Source organism: Myxocyprinus asiaticus, chromosome 23 (assembly GCF_019703515.2).
Source record: "Myxocyprinus asiaticus isolate MX2 ecotype Aquarium Trade chromosome 23, UBuf_Myxa_2, whole genome shotgun sequence".
NCBI lineage: Eukaryota > Metazoa > Chordata > Actinopteri > Cypriniformes > Catostomidae > Myxocyprinus > Myxocyprinus asiaticus.
This window is the reverse complement of record NC_059366.1, coordinates 29,454,914-29,479,071: the sequence shown is the minus strand read 5'-3', so window position 1 is coordinate 29,479,071 and position 24,158 is coordinate 29,454,914. Positions and strand designations below refer to the sequence as shown.

Genomic DNA, 24,158 nt, shown 5'->3' with positions numbered 1-24,158 from the left:
AGTAATAACCGCACATCCAGGGATTAAGACGTATCAGACCGCTCATTCGGGTACTGCGTCATCTTTCCTGCTTCTTGGATCACTGTGCGACCTCTACATGTAAGCTAATAAAATTATTTAAACTCAAATCTATGCTTCATGTACATTTATTTATTTATTTGGCAAGCAGTCATGTAATAGGCTGGATAATGAGTCAGACGGTTATTACACAAAATAAATACCAACATAACTCAGACTCAAACCAGAGATGGATTTCAGCTGTTCAGCAATTTATTTATTCTCACATAATTACATAATTTCAACACAAATCAATATTTTATGTCTATTTAAATATTTATTTGCTTAGTAGTGGTGTAATAAGCAGGATTAAACGGCTTTGCGTCGGGGTTCTGATCACCCTGTCATGGTTTATTTCGCAATAACCAGCTGACTGTGCATTATCCCTTACTTAACTTCCTGTTCACTCTCACAATTGTGCTATTGTACTGAATAACAGCACAGCAAAAATGTTATTTCTTAGTATTTTTATCTTGTTTTCCAGGAAAAATATCTGAACATCATTAAAACAAATATATTTACTTGTGAAGCAAAATAAAATAAGAAACTAAGTTTTGTTCTCAGAGAAATCTAACAAAATGTATTTAGGTTTATGCTCACAAGAAAAATATACTTATTACTTTTTTTTTCTTGCCCCACTGGCAAATAGTTTTTCCTTGTTTTAAGCATGTATCTCTCTTTTGTTAGATTTCTTTGAAAACAAGATTTATTATCTTAGCTCATTTCACTTTTCAAGTGAAAGTGTCCTGTTTTAAAATATGTTTAGACATTTTACTGGAAAACAATGAGCATGACTGTGGCGACCCGTGCACTCTTGCTTGTGTGATATCACTTGATTATTTAATAAACCATACGTTTATCCAAGGATAAAAATTTTTTTTAGAAAACAGGTGTTTGAACAGCAAGGAGGGAGGAACCAGGGACTTCAATGGTGGAGGACATCAATCAGACAGAGATGTGAGGGTGTGGATGACAGATGGAAGGGAGGAATGGACGGTTGTGTGTGCGTGTGTTGACCTGTGATGATGAGGCACTCGTTGTGGTCCAGAACTTCAGTGAAGAGGCGTGATACGATGAGCTCAGGGTTGATGAGGAAGCGGATCTCCTCCTGGACCAACCCCAGACCTGTTACCCCTCCACCCACCAGCTTGTTCGCAAAGTCCACCTGAAGCACACGTACACAAACACGCAGAGAGAAAACATTCATCAGCTACAAACAAAAGCTCTGCTCAGTTGTTCTAAAGAGTCAAAATATCTTATGTTACGGTACAGAAATCTACAATACTTGTCTGCATATTCAACTGGTCCAACTGTGAGGAACCTTGCCCAGTATGTCATGAAAGATTATAGGTTCTGGTAAGGGACAGGCAGCTAAAATGCACAGGGGTAAGAAAATAGAGTGCTCTGCCCGGCTGTGCATAAAACTAAGAAAGAAGAGTACACTGGGAAATTTCAGCACAGTTAAGAACACCTTTAATTTGTGCACATCCCTCGGGCTTGGGAATACTTCTGTAAACCTTTGTCAGTGAACACGTTCACTGCTGCATCCACATATGCAAGTTAAGGCTTTACTATGCAAAGCAGAAGCCATACAGTATATCAACACTGTCCAGAAGCACTGCTGACTTCTCTGGGCTCGGTCTCATCTTAGATAGTAAACAACAGTGGAAGAAAGAACTGTGGAATCGTGTTTTGTGATCTGAGAAGTCCACATTTCAAATAGTCTTTGGAAAAAACAGCTTTCATGTTCTTCGGGCCAAAGAGGAAAAGGACCATCCAAACTGTTATCAGGCCTAAAAACCAGTGTCTGTCATGATATGGGTGTGTTTAAGTGCCCATGGCAGGGGTAGGGGCACCATTAATGCAGAAAGATATGTAAAAATTTTGGAGCAACATATGTTGCCATCCAGACGGCTTTTCCAGGGATGTCCATACATTTTCCAGCAGGACAATGGCAAACCACATACAGCACGGATTACAAGTGCCTGGCTGCGTAAGCAGAGCGGGCGAGTGCTAGATTGGCCTGCCTGCAGTCCTGACCCCTCTCCAACTAAGAACGTGTGGCACATTATAAAGCACAAAATACAGCAACAAAAGCTTCGTGCAATTGCGCAGCTGAAGACCTACATAATAAATGGAGAAAATTATGCTTGCTAAACTTAAACTTTTTTAAATACAGTGTACACTCTTTTCAAATCACATGACTTTGTGTGTTGATAAAATCTTAGAGTGTGTGTTTACACATTTTATGACTCCTGTGGTTTCTATCCACTGTTACACTGCAGATTGCTGCCAAGGCCACACACCACTCCCTCTGTACAGAATAATGGATCTATTAAGGATTAGCCATTAGCCACGGAGGTCAGATCATTCAAACAAATGAGTATGTGTGATCACAGCTTCCTGGCTGACTGAATAAGCTCTTGTCTAATTTAATTATCTTGTGGTTGCAAAGACAAATTTTTTTATGATACTGTCATATCACTGCATATCATACTACATAATACTACTATATTATACATTACAGTAGTATACATTATATACTTGAATGTTACAATATACAACAGGGTTCAAAAGGGGTCAACTTGTGAAAATGCTTCTTTTGTTTGTCTAATTTAATATAGACTTTATCATGCAAAATTAGATTATCAGCATAACAATTTGATTGAAAAATTGAATTAAACAATTTTTGTTGTTGTTTTCTTAGCATTTCTTAGTATTTGGTATGTCCCCCTTTTCATTTAACGACAACATACACTCAAGCTGGCATGTTATCCAAGCATGATTTCAGAATGTTTCAAAGATCAACTAGTATGCTTCAAATGATGCAAGGAAATCCTGTACAAAGGAGTTAACAGTGTCACACATTTGCTTGTACAACTTCGACATAGTATGTTAATGTTTCTTATTCACTTTACATCATAATGTTGGTTATTTAAACTTCTCAACATCCTAAAGTTTTATTTTTCAGGTTTAAAACATATTTTGTACATTTTTCAAACACATTTTTTATTGCGGACTCACAACTTTTAAACCATGCTGTGTATCATACACATCATGTGCAATACTACTGTACAGTGTATAAGCATAAGTGCTTGATTTTTAGAAATGATCAACTCTGTTTTGAAGGCCATTTTTACAGTGCTGTCTTTTGTCATATTCGTCTATTGTTATGCATTTTTATTTTTGCAAAGACCCGGGTGTGTGGGCAGCAGTAGTAATACAGACCCTGGGCAGCTCTGAAAAGTTAAACAAGGGGAGCATAGGACCCCTTTGGGGCTTTGTGTTTGAGGCTGTCAGGCTGGGCTCACTGGGCCACAGCCGCCTCAGTGAGACGGAGGAAAAAGGGGGAGGGAGGTTGGCAGGCTGCCAGATGATCTCGTTGATCAGGTCACTCAACTCCAGCTCCTACTGCCCCGCCTCTCCTCAGCACCACTGACAACCTGTCAGCCCGTCCCACCCTTCCGGAAACATCCGTCAATCCGGCCGGCAGAACCCCGGGCTCCCGAGACCTCCCAGGGCTGTTCATGTGTGCCCATCAGCTGTCAGGGTGTGCCCTGCCCCAACCGGGGGAGGGATGGGAAGAGGCGAGCAGGGCCACGGACCCCAGCAGAAAGACTCTCCGATGAACTGGAGCAGTACAGAGAGGGATGTGATCGGGCCAAGCGATCTGCAGAACCTCAGTCAGACAGGTCAAGATTGTGATGTTCCAGTTGTTTTGTTTTATTTCATTGCACGGTGCTCATATTGGGCATTGCTGACAAAGAAGTCTCACCTAGTCACCCAGAGGCCAAATAAAGTCACAGATGTGTCTGAAATCTTTAATAACTTATGTCTAATAGGAAAGAAAGTTTGGGGAAAATATATTATGAGTTTAATTCTCAAACTGTAATACGGAATTTAGTGTTTCTTTAATAAATATGATCCTTGATGTTTCTCATATCATAAAACTGCAACAATGATTTTACCAACTATATTCAAAGCCAAATGACTAGAACCTATGATTTATCAAGGTTCCCACACCTTCTGAGCAATGGATTTCCAAGACTTTTCCAGTCGTTTATGATTACTGACTAAGTGAAGATTTTTTAAAACTAATTTAAATCACAAATAGTGATTTCTAGGCAACGAAACATTTAAGAGCTGATCACAAATTTATATTCACCACAGAAATGACAATACGTCTGTATTTGTTAACATTAGTTAACTACAATAGTTCACATGAACTAACAATGAACAACACTTTTACAGCATTTATTAATCTTGGTTAGTATTAAGCTCAACATTTACTAATATATTTTTAACATTTATATATATTTAAAAAGTTATATAGGTTAACATTATTTAATGCACTGAACTAACTGGAACTAACAATGCACACTAGTGCTCTCATAAATGAATGTTAATCAAGATTAATAAATGCTTAAAAATATATATATATTGTTTATTGTTCATTCATGATTTCTCATGCATTAGCTAATGTTAACAAATACAACCTTATTGTAAAGTATTACTGAAATTTCCATAACTCAGGGTTTCTGCAGGTTTGAAGGAATGAAATTTAAGACTTAAGACTTTTTAAGGCCAAATATAATAGAAATGTAAGACCACTTTCGCTAATAATAATAATAATAATAATAATAAAAAACAAACACATTAAATAATTCATTAGCTGGTAAAAACAAAACCACTGCGACTACTTGGATGTCTCTGGACATGTGTTTTTATATTGTATTGTGCATTTATGTGTTTTCTTTTTTTATGTAAGTTAATACAACATTAAAACTCTAAATGAATTCAATATGAATGCACATAGCCTAAAGTATGTAGCCTATATTGTGACCTTTCTCTTTAGTCACTTGCTTTCCAGCAAGACGTGATGCAATAGACCAATGCTTTGGCAATGTCACTGCTCATGTCAAACATGGAAGTGGTGGCAGAAACCATGCATAAAAAGTAAACTTTTATCGGATTACGTTGTTGAAAAATGATTCCGAGGGCTCTAGTTGACTGCTGTGGCTTTAAGCCATCAACAGAGCTGACCGGACTGAGATCATTTCAACTCACAACTCTGCAGCAAAAATGTATAGCGAACATGATTATATGTTATTTATTAACTCATTTTAATATAGTAACTGTATCACTAAAAATATGTTTGCATTTATGATGGTTTTGTGTCATACTTTCGTTTAATTATCTAATCTGTCAAATCTAACACAACAGTCAGTGGGCTTTCTGCCACCACTTACAGCACATGCGCTGACATTTTTGTAAACAAGAGGATTGGTCTATAGACCTTATTCACAGAAGTGCCATGTTTGATTTTTAATGGGAATGGAAATGAAGCTGTGAGGGATAGACTTACCATCTCTTCAATGGCATGCACGGTATAAATCTGTAAAAAGCTCCAATATCCCATCTGATTTTCCACAACTCATGTTGTCTGGAGTTTTTTGTCTACTGAGTGTCCTTGAAAATATATTTTTCCAATGTTTTGTCTGTGGAACGATCCAAAAACACTTTAAACTGCAGTATAGCCCACTGAAGAGAATGTACGTCTATCCCGCACAGCCTCGTTGTCATTCTCATCAAAAATGTAATATAGCGCTGCTGTGAATAAGGTCTAGCATGTGCTGAATAACATTTATATATTTTTTCTTGGCAGATAACTTTACCAAATACTTTAACAGGTAGTTCAAGGGCAGTTCATTTAAAAATGAAATTTCTGTCATCACTGGTCACCCTTGAGTCTGTATGAATTTTTCAAATTCAAACAAACAAAAAAGGAGATGTTAAGCAAAATGTTTAGTCTCAGTCACCATTCACTGTCCCTGCATCTTGTTTTTCATTCAATGAAAGTGAATGCTGAATGAAACTCCCTAATATGTGCTATTGATATCCACTGAAATAAGAAAGTCATACAGGTTTGCAACAGCATGAAAGTGATGATAATTTTAATTTTTGTGTGAAATATCTCAAGTAAAAGTCAAAACTCGTCAAACAAATATATATAATATATTTTTATATTATGTATATTATTAATATTATAATTTTATATAATTCTATTATTATTGTTTTGTATATTCTTTTTTTTTTTTTAATTGACTGATTCAGATGGCAGAGAAAATACCTGTATATGTCAGATGGAGCTCAAGAGAGGTGGAGATGAGAGATTTAACAGGTGTAACTCTGCAGCTGAGTATTTCTGTTAGCTTTAATGTAAAATAAGGAAGTGCCAAGATTTGAAAGGCATCAAAAGACCGCTCCAACCTCGTGCGCTTGCAAACTGTCACATTGACAGCTTTGTCAATTATAAGCAGGAGTGACAGTGTTACAGAGACACAAATCACCACCATTTGCATTTCTGATTAATGGGTTTATGAAGGTTTATACATGTGAAACATCATAAGTTCAGTAAAAATGTGCTTCCCTGTGCACGCTTACACTAAACTCAAACGTCAGCTGCTAAATGACGGATGCATGAGAGAGAGAGAGAGAGAGAGAGAGAGAAAGAGAGAGATGATTTTGACTCACGCAGATTTTGCTGTTTTAAGCGTCTCCTCTATTCAAGCCCCAAAATTTTAAACCTCAGCAAATGAAATTTAATACTTCTTGTAATTTATTTAAGATATTTAAGACTTTTTATGGCCTTAAATTTTAAAAAGTAAATTTAATTTTTTTTTCAATCCTGGAAATTGCAATTTTATAATCCCTCTGATATTTCCAGGTTTCTCATGGCTCTGTTTATTCAAGTACAACTTGCATGAAATTTTATAATCAACAACAATGCAAATGTGTCTTCTCTGAAAGAAAAGATGACAGAGAAGGTCTTCTGTATCATTCAAAGTAAGATCATACTGTATCTGACATATATGTCATGGCGAAAATTACCCATGAGTGACATTCTCTCACCTGAAGCATTCCGTAGCCCTGATCCTCTATGGTGCCCTCACAGGTGATATGAAGACGGGTGAGTTGGGTGTTGGAGCTTAGGGTTAAAAAAAACAAAACAATTCCACTTTCAAGTACTACGAAGAAATTCTATTGAACTAGAAGTGTAAAGTTACAGTCTTGACTTCAAGCACTTAAAATATAACCATTTCAGCAGAAATTGTTCTCTAATAAGCAAAACAGAGAGGCAGTTTGGCATGGCCTACATTGCCAATGGAAGCAATTGGCTGAAGTGACTACTCAGTGCCAAAATTGATTTATCAAGTACAAAGATGTTTGAAGGAGTAAAGTCTGCAAGTGAATAACTTTAAATGTCACTGTGAGCCCCCTAGCTGTATCACATTCAAAAGACAAATGTGAGATTCATTTAACAGTAAATAATCTTTTTCAAAATGTTTTTTCAATTTAAGTTTCTATTTTTAGCATTAAATGTAAATAAGCATGTAAACATATGTACCTTTCCCATTTTGGAAAACTGCTCAAACTCTGTCTTGTGAATGTCACAAGGCCTGTGGGCACTAAAGAGAGAGAGAAAAAAGACACCAGTAAAAAAAAGAAAAATCTTGTGCACACAATGAACAACATCATAGCTTTGAGTGGGGATTTGTACTGTTCGTCATGTCCGCTTCAGACTTACTTGATTCAGTGACCCTCCTGAAATAGCACAGCAGAGTTTTGAGTTTCTCAATCTTACGTGGGTAGGAACCTTCAAACAGTCTAGAAAAAGACAGTGATACAAAAAAGGGCTGGTTAGGTACGTTCACCAGCAAATTCATTACACACAACGTTCATATTCAAAGAATGCAGTCATAAAATGACCATGAGAGGGAGACGTTTGGTTCTTAAAGTCAAAGTGACGTATACGAGCTTCAGCGCAAACTTTGGCAGGTTAGTGCGTCATTCTTCAGGACACGTGAGTGGAAAGAGGCCTTCCGTGTGATCAGACTTTGCCGCTCCATCTCACAAGTCTTGTTTGCTCAGCACGCTTGCCTGTGATGGACTCTCTGTCTGGACAACAATGATACGGACCCAAGCCTGCGGGCTCAGCGCTGCACTCGTGTCCCATTTAATAAAAGCCCACAGAGAGAGAAACACTGCTTCATTCCCTTAAAGACCATTAAAGAACTGCAGGCTTGCTTTTAAAATGTCCCAAATAGCAAAAGCCTTAGAGTGATCAGCACTGATCCCCCTGCCCCAACCCCATTCAATGGCTTTTTTCTATTTAGAATACTGAAGTCTTCAAGCTAACCAACTTCCTCTTGCATTCAACTTTCTTCTCAAGGATTGTACAAGGAATAATCAGGAAAAAAAAAAAAAAAAAAAAAAAAGAGGAGAACAAATTAAATGACAGAGGAAATGCTGATGCACTAAAAGCCCTTAGGAAGAAAGACAGAGTACTTGTTTATTGAGGCTTTCTACATAAAGCCTTGATGGAGGAGCTGATTTTGTGTAATGTAGCCTGGAAGGCAACCTGTCATTGACAGAAGATGAATGGGGGAGAGAAATTTTAGTTAGAAACGGATTGCTGACCTTTAATGTGTGGTATTAAAAACATACCTATATGAAATTAAATTAACTGGAACCTACAACGGTGGAAAAAGAATCTATAAATCTGATTCTCAACAACATGACAAGCTGGGGATTGCTGGGTCCAAACTAAAAAATAAAATAAAAATATCCCAGAATTGGTCAATCTATTTCAATGCAGTAGATGCACGACAAAAATCCTCTATATTAGCAGAGGTGACAACATGACAATCAGTGGCTCCTAAGAAGGCTTTAATCAATCTGAATCTTAAAACAATGACAGTTATTCAAACCTCATTCATGGACCCATGTTTATAGTTTTGAAGGTTTACCACAGGAAAGCACACTTTGATGTGCACATTTTAAAACTTAAGTAAATGTATCTTCTTCCAGTCTGTCATTTCCTAAAGGGCAGACTTTGACAGGTGTGCCAAACAAGCAATCTCTAAATTGCCTGGTGCTTGATAGCGGCAGTGCTCAAGCCGATGAGTAAACTGATGGACAGTCACTCAATTAAAGTGGGCTGCACCATAACCATCCGCACATCTGTCTTGCTGAAACTTGTTTTCTGCTACATGGCTAAAGCAAAAAAAAAAAAAAAGTACTGTGGCAGTACTATGGTACAGTGATGGTATCAGATGGTAATACCATGGTACTTTGATATATACTATGGTACTGAATAATTATCATATTCATACACTGTAGTATGGTATTTCAAGCTACTACAAAAATAATACTATGGTATTAAACTGGTGCCATGTCCAAAAAGTCATGGTACAGGGCTCAACAATAAGCATCGCCAGATGGCCTGGGCCAGTATGAGAGTTTTGTGCCAGTTGATGGAGCTGTCACTTTTTTTTTTTTTTTTTTTGGGTTACAGTAAAGCATTTTTGATAGAAAGAATTGAAAAAAGTATAGAAAGGATTTTAAAATTAAAAATTAAAAAATTAAAATCAAGGGGGGCCTGGGTAGCTCAGTGGTAAAATACGCTGGCTACCACACCTGGAGTTCGCTAGTTCGAATCCCAGGGCGTGCTGAGTGACTCCAGCCAGGTCTCCTAAGCAACCAAATTGGCCCGGTTGCTAGGGAGGGTAGAGTCACATGGGGTAACCTCCTCGTGGTCCCTATAATGTGGTTTGTTCTCGGTGGGGCGCATGGTGAATTGAGCGTGGTTGCCGCGGTGGATGGCGTGAAGCCTCCACACGCGCTATGTCTCCGTGGCAACGCGCTCAACAAGCCACGTGATAAGATGCGCGGGTTGACTGTCTCAGACGCGGAGGCAACTGGGATTCGTCCTCCGCCACCCGGACTGAGGCGAATCACTAATCTCCATTGGAGACTAAACATTCCTCTAGAAAGTTTAATACAAATCTCAAGCAATTACTCCTGAAAAATTGCAATTGTCAGGGACACTATTTAATGTTCTATACTTTCAGAATTTGGACATGAACTTTCTTAGCACCTGCTGGTGGAATCTCCAAACTACAAATGCAGGAACTGAATTTGAACTTTGTGCTGAGTTAAGAGGTGGTATTGAAACATCTTAGCACAACAACCTATTTCTCAGAAAAATAGCAAATTGTGCTTTGCACCACTTCATTTACATACAACACGCCTACAGTTTGCACGCATACACCCACAATAATGCAAACACTCCCACCCACGCCGATGTGCGCTGGCACGTGAATTGCACTTAGAATTAGCACTCTCATGAAAATTGCATAAGACGTTGCGCACGGTCGTAGCGTGTAGCACAGCACTTTGCGCACTCATGAAAATAGAGCCAGAGGGCTGCAACGTTCGTTTGCAAGCGAGCAGTACACTGAACCACCAGCAGTCTTCCCAATTAGATTTTAAAGGATGCTTTTTTTTTCACTCTGACCTCCATGAATGACTTCATTAAAGCAAAGACAGATGATTCCTGTCTCACCTAAACATGCATGAAAATCTGAAAATGTTACAAAACAATAATATGGCAATGTCATATTAATTACATTTCACTTACCATAATCAAATTTGTCCCCATAACACTGAAAAGTCTAGAAAAAACAGCATTTTCCAAAAACTTTTTACTTGTAATTGGACTTAAAGGTGAAGTGTGTAATTTTTTTAAATGTTAAAGCTGAAGTATGTAATTTCTGCAACACTAGCGCCACCAAACAGAATTGCAAAAATAAACGCTGTTTTCAAAACAGCTTTTTGAATACACCCCCTGTCTGCCGTTGGTCAAACAAAGAGATAGTCCCACCCCCAACTCACGCCATTGGATGAGTAACATTGTTAGGGCTGGTCTAAACGGGTCGCTCAAAACAAACAATTTTCAAGCAAATTTCATAGCCACAGAAACACAGTGTACAATACAATATAACCCAAAGCGTACTCCAAAAGCATACACTATGATATATTATTGTATAATCACTAAAACATCTCCATGAGTCATGAGCTCTGGCTGGAGGGGGATCCTGCTCATAAGAGGAAGACATCTGAGGAGGCATGGTGACAGACAAGAGATGGATGGCTACACACTTCACATCACTCTCTCTAGCATCTCATTCATTTGTTTTAATCAGCCTGTAAAGGCTTGATTTAAGTACTGTGCCACATGAGTGGCTTTGTTGTAGAGCCGCAATTTAAAAGGGGAGAGAAACTCCTAAACGTCGTCTCCTCTATACACTGTAAAATATCTAGATGAATCATCAGTCAAATTGTTGCAGTCTTGAAAATCTTGTAGGAACAACATAGTTTCAAATCGTTAAAGGAACAATTCACCCAAAAATTATATCACGCTTCACTCACCCTCATTTTGTTCCAAACCTGCATGACTTTCTATCTTCCATGGAAAACAAAAGGTGATGATCTTCCTCTCTGTTGAAGATCTGAGATGGATTTTAAAAGTTGCATGGACTATAAAAATGGTACATCAACACCACTTACGGAATATGGTCAGTAAGTTCTGAAGCCATTGACATCAAATCTGAGATTTGCTATTTTGATCTGAGATCTGTTTTGATACTAAGCACTCAAATGATTTCAGCAGACTTGGAATATAACATATGGACTAGTTTTACTATCCTTAAATTATGCTTTTTTGGATAATTTTTGGAGCTTGACAGCCCCAGTCCCCACTCCCTTTTATTATATGGAAAACAAGCATCCAGGACATTCTTCAGAAAATGAATCTTTTGTGTTGCAAGGGAAAAAGAAAGTCATACTGGTTTGTAACGATATGACGGTGAGTAAACGGCAAAATAATTTTTGCTTTTAGTTGTACTATCAAAGTCTTTCTAGCAAGTCAGTCTACTGTCGGCCATCTTTGGAATGCTCCCGGGAGATTATTTCCAGTCATGCCAATGCAGCTCCTATCTACTTGAATGGGGGAACACAGAAATCCCAAAAACGGTTAGTCAAGATTATGATAAGAGCATATTTTAAATCAGCAGTAAAATCTGACAAAACTGGTATCATAAATTGTGCTTCTTTACTTCATATAACGCTAAAAAACGTAATTTTCCCAGCTTGTATAGCTAATGTGCATTTGTGTTCTCGAGTTGATTGACAGGTGATGTCTGTATCTAAAAGGTGACTGGCTCTTTTCCGTGGGACTTCCTTTCTACATCCGTTGACCTTTGGGCGTGAGAGCTTCTTGGTTGGGCGAATTTCTCCCATTCATTTAAATAGAAGTGGCCCCTCTCTCCTAAATCAAAAGTCTCTGGTAATATTCTTTTCATGGCAGTAAAAGCATCACTGCCCCCTAATGGATGGTTTGAATGCATGAGGTACTCTAGTAAAAATGCAACAAAAACAAAAAAGTCCTGTGTAATGGAAATCAAATTGTGGATTTGTGAATGTGCAAGAGTCTAATTTTGATTAAGAGGTGCCACAGTCTTGTACAGAAAGGACGTAGTACCTGTAAAAATTTATCTCAGGATAGTTGGAGTACTCAGACTTGCGTGAGTTGCGTCTGGGAAATGTACAGAAGAAGGCATTGGCTAGAAGGCAGGCAATTTGCTCCTGTGACATGGTCAAGGACTGATTCATCCTCTGCTTAAGCAGCGGGATTGGCTATGGAGGATGGAAGGGAGAAGAGGGAGAGAGAGGCAAAGATAATTATTTTAGCAATTGACCAAACAGGGAGACAGAATTACATTAAGCAAATGGCCAAGAGTAATTAAGGTGCCCTGCTGTATTCCACCATCAGCCAGCAGATGAGGGTTATCCATCTCGACTGATTGGCCTTAAAGACTCTTAAGGGCAGAACAGATGACTAATCAATGCAAGCATTAATAAAATGTACATAAATAAAGAGTGTGGTTGAGCAAGACAGACTAAAGACATTATTTTTTAATGAGGGTATTCTTGACTTTCTGAATGTCAAAAGCTTGTGCAGGATCTTACATAAGTCCTTTTTATATGGCTAATCAAGTAAGAATGGGCCTACTGGAGTGGTCACGAATTAGATAGTTCCTAACTAAAGGTATCAAGAAGCTAAATTTATTCATCTAAAAATCCTCATTTAGATTTTAACAGTCAATGTTGTCATTTAGCAGACACTTTCACTTTCAATTTACAGTACATTACATGGGCAGTTCCTGTGGAGCAAATTGTGTGGTTTGAATGACTTCAGAAAACTTGAAATACAGTGCATAAGTCAGCTGGACTATGGAGCTTATGGAGCTTATTTATCCTTTTTGGAGCCTTTAAGTAGGCCAAGCAAATGTGGGGAAATTAGGGAAATAATCCCTCAACAGTATTTTTCTGATAGCAGAACACAGGCTAATGGACGGCTTCCTTTAACTTTCATTGACCACGGTTGCATGCACTTAAGAAAGCGGGTTATTCCAGAGTTTTTGCAGAAAGCGGCATTCTGAAATGTCATGTAAACTAGAACGCTGATTTCCTTACACCATTTAAGGGATTAAAGGAAAGCAACTAGGTTTCTCCCGGAGAAAGCTGCTTATGTGACCATGTAAACACATACACAGCATTCTAACAGGTTTTTGAAGAGTGTACATGTGCGTGGAACAGACCAGATAAAAAACGTCAGGATGGTGCCCAACAACAAGTCAACTAAACATTTCAGGGAGTGCAGTGGGAAAAGCACATACACTATAAAACACCCATTTATAAACACCACTGTAAAATATCGATGGCCCCTCACGTTCACGTAAGGGGCTGTCAAATCCCTGGATCCGTTCGTTTAACCTCATAATCGAGATCCCCGACTCGCCGTGTAACCTCAAAGGGTCCTAGCCACTTGCCGATTAATTTTGAGCTCGACGTGGGCAGTAATACAAGGACTTTGTCTCCCGGTGCAAATTTCCGTAGCTGGGCACCCCTATTATAGAGTCGGCTTTGTCTCTCTTGAGCTTGGAGCAAATTTTTCTGTGACAACCAACCCAGCATGTGTAGCTCTGCTCGAAGAATCCCCGAGTTTTACGTAAAGGAATCCCTGAGTTTTACGTAAAGTGAAACCCGCCTATTGCAGCACACTTCCACTGCAGGTTGCGATAGAAAGGTAAGGAAACAAACACAGCAACAACTCTGGAATATCTGGAAATAAAAAGAAGCAACAGAAAATAAAATAGTGAAGTCTTCCTCGGATACCATGTTTGTTATTTACACAAGCATCGTGGGGAAGTTACGTTGCTCTGGAGAAAGCTGCTTACTGACTGAGCCAGCTGCATGTTTACAAGAGTAAAGAGTACGCTGCTTAAACAGTGCATGTAAACAAGAACGCTGCTTTCTCGCAATAACCCGCTTTCTGGTGTCCATGTAAACATAATCATTAGTTCGGGTCTTAATGAGGCTGCTGCTGCTCATGTGGAAGTGTCCTTCACCAGCCACTGGTTTTACACTGCAGCACTTGGGTCCCATTGACCTTCACCAGCCAGACATGATTACTATTATTTATCTACTTCTACTTAAAACCTTAGTGTCTGTACCAGCCTGTGAAGGAAAGCATATGCTTTTGTGTATACACTTTGTGTGTTGTTTTCCTTACCTGGGTGCAAATCTTGGGCGCATTCAAAGTCAGTTTTACCATTGCTGGCAATGTAACATCAAAGAGATACTGCACATCACAATTCTCCAGACCCTGTAAAAGAGGTTACATGTCAAGTCATTTTTATTTGTATAGCGCTTTTCACAATAAAAAATAAATAAAAATAAAAATTCAAAGCAACTTTACAGAAAATTTTGCTGTAACAACTTAAATACTTTAAGGGATAGATCAACCAAAAATGAAAATTCTCTCATAATTTACTCACCCTCACACCATCCCAGATGTGTATGACTTTCTTTATTCTACTGAACACAAATGTGAATTTTTAGAAGAATATCTGAAGTCAACACAATGCAAGAAAATGGTTGCCAGAACATTGAATCTTCAAAAATCACACAGAGCCAGCATAAAATTAATCCATAAGACTCCATTAGTTAAATCTATATCTTTAGAATTGATATGATAGGTGTGGGTGAGACCAATATTTGAGCCCTTTTTTACTACAAATCCCCACCTTTGGCCAGCGCCGACTGGTGGGTTGGCGAAAAATGCAAATCACAAAAAAAAAGAAAAAAAAAAGTGAAAGCCAAAGTGGAAATTTACAGTAAAAAGGGACTTTAATATCGATCTGTTTCTCACCTACACCTATTATATTGATTCAGAAGATATGGATTTACCCACTGGAGTCATTTGGATTGTACTTTTATGCTGCCTTCATATGATTTCTGGAGTTTAAAAGTTCTGGCCACCATTCACTGGCATTGTATGGACCTACAGAGCTGAGATATTCTAATAAAAATCTTAATTTGTGTGCTGCGGAAGAAAGTAAGTCATGGACATCTGGGATGGCATGAGGGTGAGTATATGTGTGGAGTGGGATGTGGTCGTGTGTCTGTCAGTGGGGAGAGAGGAAGCGGTAAGAGCCATCACATGGTGATTACTGATGCTAAACACATGTCTCATTTCAGGGACGGCGGAGACAGGCTTTAAAAAGGCCAGCGGAATGCCAGAGAGACAGAGAGAGCCCGAGCCGCACACACACCCTGAAGCCCTATGCTGAAAAGCTATTTGTGGATGAACTGAAGTTTTTAATAATTGAATAATTGAAGCTGTGTATGCAAAGAAAAAGAGACTGGCTGTAAAGAAAATTTTGAGTTAAACGCTGAGAATAAAACCCGACTTACGTGGACTCCAACCCTGGCTCCCACTTCCTTCTTATTGAAACCTTATACAATATGATAAGATCATTTTCATTTTTGGGTGAACTACAGAATCCCTTTAAAGACCTCACTGAGCAGTCTCACTGAAACTTGCTTTCAGCATGCAATAGGCCCCCAAAGAGCAAGCCAAAAGCAACCGTGTCAAGGAACTGAAAAGTCCATAACATGCTAGTTAATGGAGAGAAAAAAAAAACAAAAAACCTGGGAGAAACCAGACTCAGCTGGGGGACCCAGTTCCCCTCTGGCTTTACAGAATGACTATAGTGCCAAAATCAGTTATATATGTGTAATACTACTCATGGATTAATTGACATGTGTTTGTTATCTACGTGGATCTGCTACAGATCATTAATTTGGTTTCAACACAGAAATGAATAAAACAAATCTTTTCAATTGCACCCACTAATAGCGGCATTTAATTGCACATGCTGTCTGCATTGTTTTAGTGCCTGATTCACTAAAGGAATAATGCAAATCCAAAATATTTTGCTGAACGCAAGTGGCACAGTGAAGGAAGTAGCAGACTACTATTATCTGTCATTTTTTACCAAGACTGTACAGCATCACGCCAACACTGCAATCCAGGCACCTGAATCGGCTCTTTAAAAACATAACAGTACGCTTGACTACACTGCATTAGATTTCTGGATATATGCCCAGTTTTAATGCTCTTTTCATAATTTGATCATTTGATAAATAACTGCTGTCATGATCACATAGAAAATGCTAACAAACATCTCTCTTAAGTAAAACTCACTTCATAGAGCAACATAGTTTTGTGAATAATGTACATTCTATAATAAGGCTAATTTGTAAATAAAGGAGGCGTGTTTGCGTGTAAAAGCATGACAGTTACTTAATTTCAATATAGTGCAGCACTATATCAGGCAGCACATTTAGTGCCCAGGTAAAATGGATTTCATGGGTTAATGAATAAGACGCAGGTTTGCCCTTGCAAAAAACTGTTTGGTGAATTCGTCTCTCAATCTTATGAAAGCCTTCAGTGCAGTGATACCTTCATTCAGAGAACAACTCATACAATTGACCATTACCAATTAAAGGCTGACAGCATTACGATGTTATGTACTCAAAATAATATTCATGAAAAACCAAATTCAAATGTCAACGGTCTACAAAATAGAATAAATAATGAACCTTTTTCTGCATGCATTTCTCTTTTCCTGAGGCCTTTTTTCCCCTTTCCTAAAACACCATTTAATGGAAAACAACTGTCAGAAAACAGAGCCATATTGCTGAATAAGACACTTGAACCCAGCTGTCGACTTGTCATAAAGAGCATTATTCAAGTGTCAGATAAATCAAAATGATTGGACGTCATGCTGTCAGGATGACATCAATAGGTGAACTAAATTATTAGCATCCTTGGCTGCTGGCTCTCAGCAACAAAGCAGGTTGCTTTTAGCATTTGAAAAATAAAATGCATAGAACATAAACACTTCAAGCACATTGGTTCATTTAAATCAATGCATTTGGCAAAATTACAGTACATTGAAGCTATACATTTTATCAGTACAGTATGTGTGTTCTTTGGGAATCAAACCCAAAACCTTAATGTTGCCAGAGCCAGTTGAGCTACATAAATGCATCAAATGCAGGTTGATCACATTAAATGCAGTTTAAACATTATTAGTAGAATTCTGATGGGCAATTACAGCAATCGTTTTATCTCTTTCCATTGCCTCGGGCCTCCACAAAACTGAATTCACGGAGCTTCATAAATAAAACCTCTTGGTTTGTCAGTGTGGTAAGAACAAAATGCCACTCATATCCGGAGAGGCAGTAACAAAGCTTGATCTATTGTGCAGAGGTTATAAAAAAACGTAATGGTGCAATATTAGTGGAGCTCCCACAGGTGAAGGACATCACTGAGGTAGAAATAAAGACGAGTGAGAAAGCCCTCAGTGCACTTCTCATCATGAAATACAGCGAACTACTGACACCATAGATCTCTGATCAGGCAATATTCCATACGAAGCCGGGGGTGTCAAAACCACACAGGCTGGCTCAGCAACCTTAAATAAATAAGTATGCTACTGTTTTATCATCACACAGATTTACAACACACGTATTTACAAATATATTGGCTGCAATTGGCAGCGTGCTCAGTCATGGGCCCATTTCATCAAGGTTACGGGGCGTGCTCAGCTGATTAAATGGGATTCCTGGAACAGATGCAAATGGGTTGAGGAAGGAGAGACATTGCAGGGCTCTTCTGGCTGGAAGCCTTGTCTGACAATTTAACCAAGGAGCATTTATATGCCTGCAAAGGAGGCCTGACTAAATGCTGTCATAAGTAATGACTTGCTTGGAATCGTAAAGTGCTCCTTTGGGTCTAATGAGTGAGTAGAGCTGACAGGCCCGATGGGTCTGAGCTGAGGTTGCAGGAGTTAGATCTCACTAAATCAAAGTGCCGCCCTCATTCCCCCTTATCCTGCCCAACCAGAACCCCATAGATTAACACTACAATCTCCATCTCTCAACCAATAAGAGATCTTAGGGTGTACACGATCATTATTTTGTTGTTGATTTGTTAGAGTATAAAACTGAAATAATCATCTGAGATTTTATTGACACTGTTTTACATGTACATAATAAATCAATTATTGTTAGGAATTTCTTTTGAAAGACTTTCTCAGTGTTTTACACAGGGGTGTGTAGGCATAAATCAGACCCAAAAGGAAAGAAAATGTAGCCTCAGCCTCAGAAGACAAACTCCAAAATCGCCCACAGTCCATTTGCTGGTTTTCTGATGCATGCTGCACCTAAAACTGTACAGCACTTTCTGTATCTGGCAAACTCTAACCTGATTGGCTTGCTTTACACAATTTCCAAGAGTAAAGCACCATTCACACCACCAGTGACACAATCTAATTAATTTTCAATGACAGCAGAGCGGCTTCCAGTGGCACAAGCGACAGTGACCGTTGGCGACAAGATGTGGGTGTGGCGAGTAATATGGCAAAGTTGAGAAATGTTTACATATTTGCAAATGACTACCAGCAGGAATGAAGGCAGTGGAGCTCATGTCATCCTTCTCCTGTGACATACTGGTGTCAATTGCAGGCAAGACTGAGAAGAGAGAATTTATGTTGTAAGGGATTTCAGTGTTCAGTATCATTCGTCTATAATCAAATACATGGATATAATAAAAAAAATGCATTGAAACTGTGCCAGATACTGTCGGCATTCTGAGTGAGTTTGATTAATATTTTGATAGATCGTTCGTCTTGATAATGATATGATGCAATGAGCACTGCTGCAGGTTATATAAAACATTCTCCCATGCAGAATGTACTGAAAACTGATTCCTTGTCAAATTAGAATGATTTAAGTTTTACCAGCAATATGCCTCATCTGTGATCAGAATTTCTAAAGCAATGGCCAGTTCTACAGTCAACCGATAACATTAAAGCGATAGCATTAGGAACGCCCACTAGCGATTTCACAGCACAGAGACTAGCGACATCCAGCAACAAAGTCACTGGCGGTATGAACAAGGCTTAAGGACACAGAGATTTATATTTTTTATCATTACGCCTCGAAACAAAGTCTTGTTTAAAAGATACCAGGTTGATCCTTTGAACGCTTCTGAGGACGAATTAATAACTTGAGAGCGAATCACTTATAAAGTTTTTTTTTTCAGCAAAACTGTTCGCAGAGACTGCCGCACCATTATTTGAACTATATTTTCCATGTTGTTCATTATTTTGGCATAATCTATTACAGATAAAAACGCATTAAATGGCACATAAAAACAAAACTTGTGATTGGTTGATTTTCATGTCCATCAGACTGTCTCAAACTATCAAAGTGGGCAGTTTTAGGTCAGAATAAGTGGACCAGACCTTTTATGCTGTTTAGTCAAAGGTCTGGCTATGCAAGACTAAAGAAAATTGAATTGTATTGTCATCCAAATGTTGTCGAAGTTTAATTGTAACTACAATTGTCTAATTAATGTCTTATGAGTAAAGCATGTCCAAAGGCAGTCCTTGTGCAACCAGCTCCGCTAACAGTTTGACTTATTTATTTGCACTCTTAAGCTGGTCAATATGCTTCCATAAACACACTGTATGATGGTTGCTCGGAATTCCCTCCCTTCAGAGACAGTGAAATATGAGGGTTGCAGATGCAAAGGCGTTTGAGAAGGGCTAGTTGAGTTCTGTGCACTGAGCCAGCAGCGTGAATTTATCAGAACCCACGGCTCTGACACTTTCATTTCAGGGTAGGGCTAAATCTCAGCCACAATTTATGACAAGACAGCCTCAAATGTGTATTTTGCCTCTTTCCATAGCCATTACACTGCTGTTGTCAATCAAAATCGCAGAGACCGTTCACTCTGTGACAATTATTGGAGTCCAGCGTTAACAGACAGAATTTTAATACGTCAGAGCGGCTCTCAATTTCCACATGTTATAAGGATGGTATAGAGCTACAGCATGGGTAAATATGGTTGCAATGAAATAGAAAATGCAACACCCACCAGATTATACATATAAACACCTATATTTGAAATGATCAAGGTTCCTTTTTTTACCAGTGATTATCCATGAACTTTATAGCCATTTGTGACTACACAAGGATTTTTAACACATGGATTAAAAAAATCTATATTTTACAGAGAATTCTTGAGTGGATTTCCATTTGTATGTCAGGTACCAATCCTGGAAATTACTAAATTTCAATGATCATCAAGTGTACAAATGTCACCAATAAGATAAAGACAAAAACAAGTGGCTCAACAGACAATTCAGTTTTCTGAACTCCTATCCCTCACTCCCCTTGAGGAAGACCACTATGTGGCCCATAGGAAACAGCTATGAACTTGTTGAGCATTTGTCATCCAATTAGTCACTCAGGCAGCTCCCATAAATGGAAAGATAGATGCTATTATGCCGGCTGGCTTGTGAGCAATCGACGCACTTACAAATAGCAATATCTAGCCAATAAATTATTTTAGAGCAAAGCATAAAAAAAAGAAAATATTCACAACATACATTTCCATAACTTAAGATTTTAAAAATATCATGCCTTTTCCAGACCTGCAAATAATAATAATAATAATAATAATAATAATAAATATACTACAAACTTAAAATTCCCTGATATTTTCCAAGGTTTCTATGATTCTTTGCCCTGTGTTATGTGGTCCTGTGATCTTGGAATCTATATTTTCCTGTAAAACTTACAGTTTTGACCTGCAGTCCATTGCAAGCACACATCCTTCAGAATTGCTCTCTATACAATTCAGAACTGTCCTACTGTTGTCAACTGACCGCTGTTCAATTATATTTCTTTTAATTTCATACAATGAAAATCACTTGCCAGCTCTCTAGTCTGATATACCAGTGCCCTCTGTTGATGATAAAGGGAACTAAAGAGCTAGCATATACAAAATTGCAGGAAAGCATTTAAATGTTTCTGCTCAAAATTATATAGCATAATACTGCAAAGATCTACATACAGAATTCCCATACCATATGAGCCACACATTTCCATGACTTTCTAGTCATTCATGATTACTGTATAGATTTGTAAAAAATCATTTTATTGAAAATGCACATACAAAGAGCAATTTCTAGCACATGAAATATTTTAGAGCCAATTAAACTGCAACAATTTGTATTTACTACTGAAATTTCCATGACCTTTTAAGACTGTATTAAGTCCCATTTTTTTTCCTGACCTAGAAATCAAAATTTTAAAATCCCCTGATATTTCTAGGATTTCCATGACATTGGGAACTTTATATAATATTGGGAATATTTAATAATACTCTCGCCTACACAATTTAATGACAGAGCACTAGAACAGATCCATAAATAACCATTACACAGGGGAAAGCATGCATGTGTGACACCGGCATACTTAACTACAGCTGCAAGCAATGTAAACGACATCACATTAATTCAGTACAACAAATAAAGAGAACATATACAATATAAGACTGTATTTAATGTAGGCAAGCTATTTCATGAGGAGATTTCGTCACCTCTATGGTATGCTTCAAAACAGTGGGCACAGCCCTGAAGGGTTGATGTATGCTCACCAAAAACATTTGTGCAGTAATAAAATGATTAAAGGAACAGTTGAGAAATTAAAAAAACACTGAGGAACATGGAGAAAAAGCACAGCTCAAGCTCTTAAGTGACAGTTTAAGGAGCTGGCCCAAACAAGCATGCTTTATTAGAATGAGGTGCACTTTGCTAATGGCTTTGATTGGACTCTTATAGATTTAATGGCTGTTTAATTAAATTGGATAGAGCCATGAAAAGATACAGGCTGCTATTGATTTAAACCGGTCTAAGATTATTCTACCAAATCATTTAAGCATGGAAGAAAAATCCTGAAGTCTTGGCCGAAGCTCATAAACATAAGAACAGCACGGTGGTGTAGAAATGGCTTTTGACTATTAATCTAAGATGGGACATACATGTAATTTAAAAACTGTCATTTGCAGAAACCAAAGCTAAAACAAAATCTGGGCATAAGCTGTATGACTGCTTCTCTCAGCCCACACTGCTTAATAAAATTCCAAAATGATGAACCAAACTAGCAAGTCAAGATGCAAAAGAACTACTAAGGCAAAAAAGCAGCCAACGGGCCCCCATTTAGGTCCAGCTCTTTGCAGAATAAGAGTATTCAACCTCAAGTGCTCGCAAGTCATCTTCCTATTAGGCCCACCATCAAGACTAGCTTCTGGCTATATGCAAGACTGTGGCCCATCTGCTGAGTGTGTTTATTTGCAGTAAACAGGGCCCTCATCTCCCTAGCCTTCCTCTGCCAGCTGCTGCTCGTTATGCTGATGTGCCCACCTCTGTCTTAATTGACTAGTGCTGGATGCAAAAAGATCCCCAGGGACTAGCTAGCAGAAGGGGCAGACGCGGACTGCTTGGTGCTCATCCACTTGGAGACTAACCTGCTTCTTCTCTGACTGAAGAGTGTAATGCCTTTGGTGTGCCAGTAAATTCAAACCAGTCAGATTACACAATCAGGGAGCTTTTGTAGTACCATGGGGCCTTCTGGTCCCATGTGACACATTGCAAGAAATCACACTTAAGGACTTGGTTCTCTCTCACTTCATAAGAGCAACAATATTAGGGCTTTAATTCTACAGCAGCTGTACCGCAACTATAATACAGACAGTCAAAACTGCATCATGAAAAGAGGTTTATTTGTAATATTATGTTTATACTAGGATTGTCAATTAAACTGGCTCTCCACCTATTCATAACACTTTTTTTTTTTTAAATCTCTTTTACTGTCCAAGCATAATTTGATGTTGTTAAACAGAAAAACTCAATATCCGCTCAAGTTTAGTTTGTTCAAACTCATTAGTGATTTGAGCAAGTTGTAGATTTAATTTATTACTTTCTAATTTCATTTCCACTAATGACACTATCAAATGCAAATCAACCATCTGCATATATATTTGGGACACTTTGAACTACACCCAGATGGAGTGTGTCAATTGCTTCTCCATGCTCATTTAACACATGGTGAAATATCAGCACAAATACAAATGGACACCATTTCATTGGTCATCTCTGAAAAAAGTTCGCTCAAAAGGAAAATGACAATCTGCTTTTTTGAAAAATTTGTTATGCCTTACCTCAGTGCAGAGAACATTCAAAGCTGTGAAGTCCCATCTTTTAGCATGTGCTATGTTGTAACTCAATATTGCATCCTGTAAAATTTTGGAGATTAAAAAATTGATTTATTTCTTATATATATATATAAAATCATACCATCTACCATGTATAATAAATCTAACAACTAAAATATTCTAATTTCAATTTTCAGCTTTTGATATCTAAGGCAAGGAAAACCACTGAATCACATGAACAGAACTTAATACTATCATTTTGTTGAAAGTACAAGATTTATATCATAACAAAACGTACACATAAAACAAGGGATCCTACACATTTTGAAGCAATTCTCCCACTATCTGGTGGTATTTTTACACTCATTCAGATAGCATAACTCTTACATTTCAAAATTGTATCTTCACATTTTGCCACTTGACAGTGCATATGTTGAAGTTCTCCAGAGATTTACACCAAACATATTAACACCTACCCTAATATCAAGTGAACTTTTGCATCCACCTTGCAAAGCAGAACGAATCAGCTCCCATCGACTCTGCACTCTACTTCCATCCTGGAAAAAGGGACACACCATAGGCAGCATAATTAATCAATTCATATTAAGCTTTACAAATATCACCAGCCAGTCAACATAAGTCTAGTCCCATATATAATACAAATTCAATGCAATTTATCCATTTTGACCGAAAGGAAATTCCAGTCACATTAATATTCTATGGCATGTAGACAGCACTTGTTAATTTAAGATTACATTTTTTTTTTTTTAAAGATTAA

The 24,158-nt window shown here is 38.1% G+C and overlaps 1 protein-coding gene across 2 annotated transcripts in view; it reads right to left on the bottom strand.

Moving 5' to 3' along the window:
- Positions 1-24,158, bottom strand: part of LOC127414098 (poly(ADP-ribose) glycohydrolase-like) — a 40,004-nt gene that overhangs the window by 12,480 nt on the left and 3,366 nt on the right. For both annotated transcript variants that reach the window (XM_051651843.1, XM_051651842.1), the window contains exons 6-13: positions 23,857-23,937; positions 23,387-23,461; positions 14,537-14,629; positions 12,443-12,597; positions 7,646-7,725; positions 7,466-7,526; positions 6,970-7,045; positions 1,075-1,222 (exon numbers count right to left, since the gene is read on the bottom strand). In XM_051651843.1, the coding sequence (XP_051507803.1) occupies positions 1,075-1,222; positions 6,970-7,045; positions 7,466-7,526; positions 7,646-7,725; positions 12,443-12,597; positions 14,537-14,629; positions 23,387-23,461; positions 23,857-23,937 (769 nt within the window). The remainder of the gene's footprint in view (positions 1-1,074; positions 1,223-6,969; positions 7,046-7,465; positions 7,527-7,645; positions 7,726-12,442; positions 12,598-14,536; positions 14,630-23,386; positions 23,462-23,856; positions 23,938-24,158) is intronic.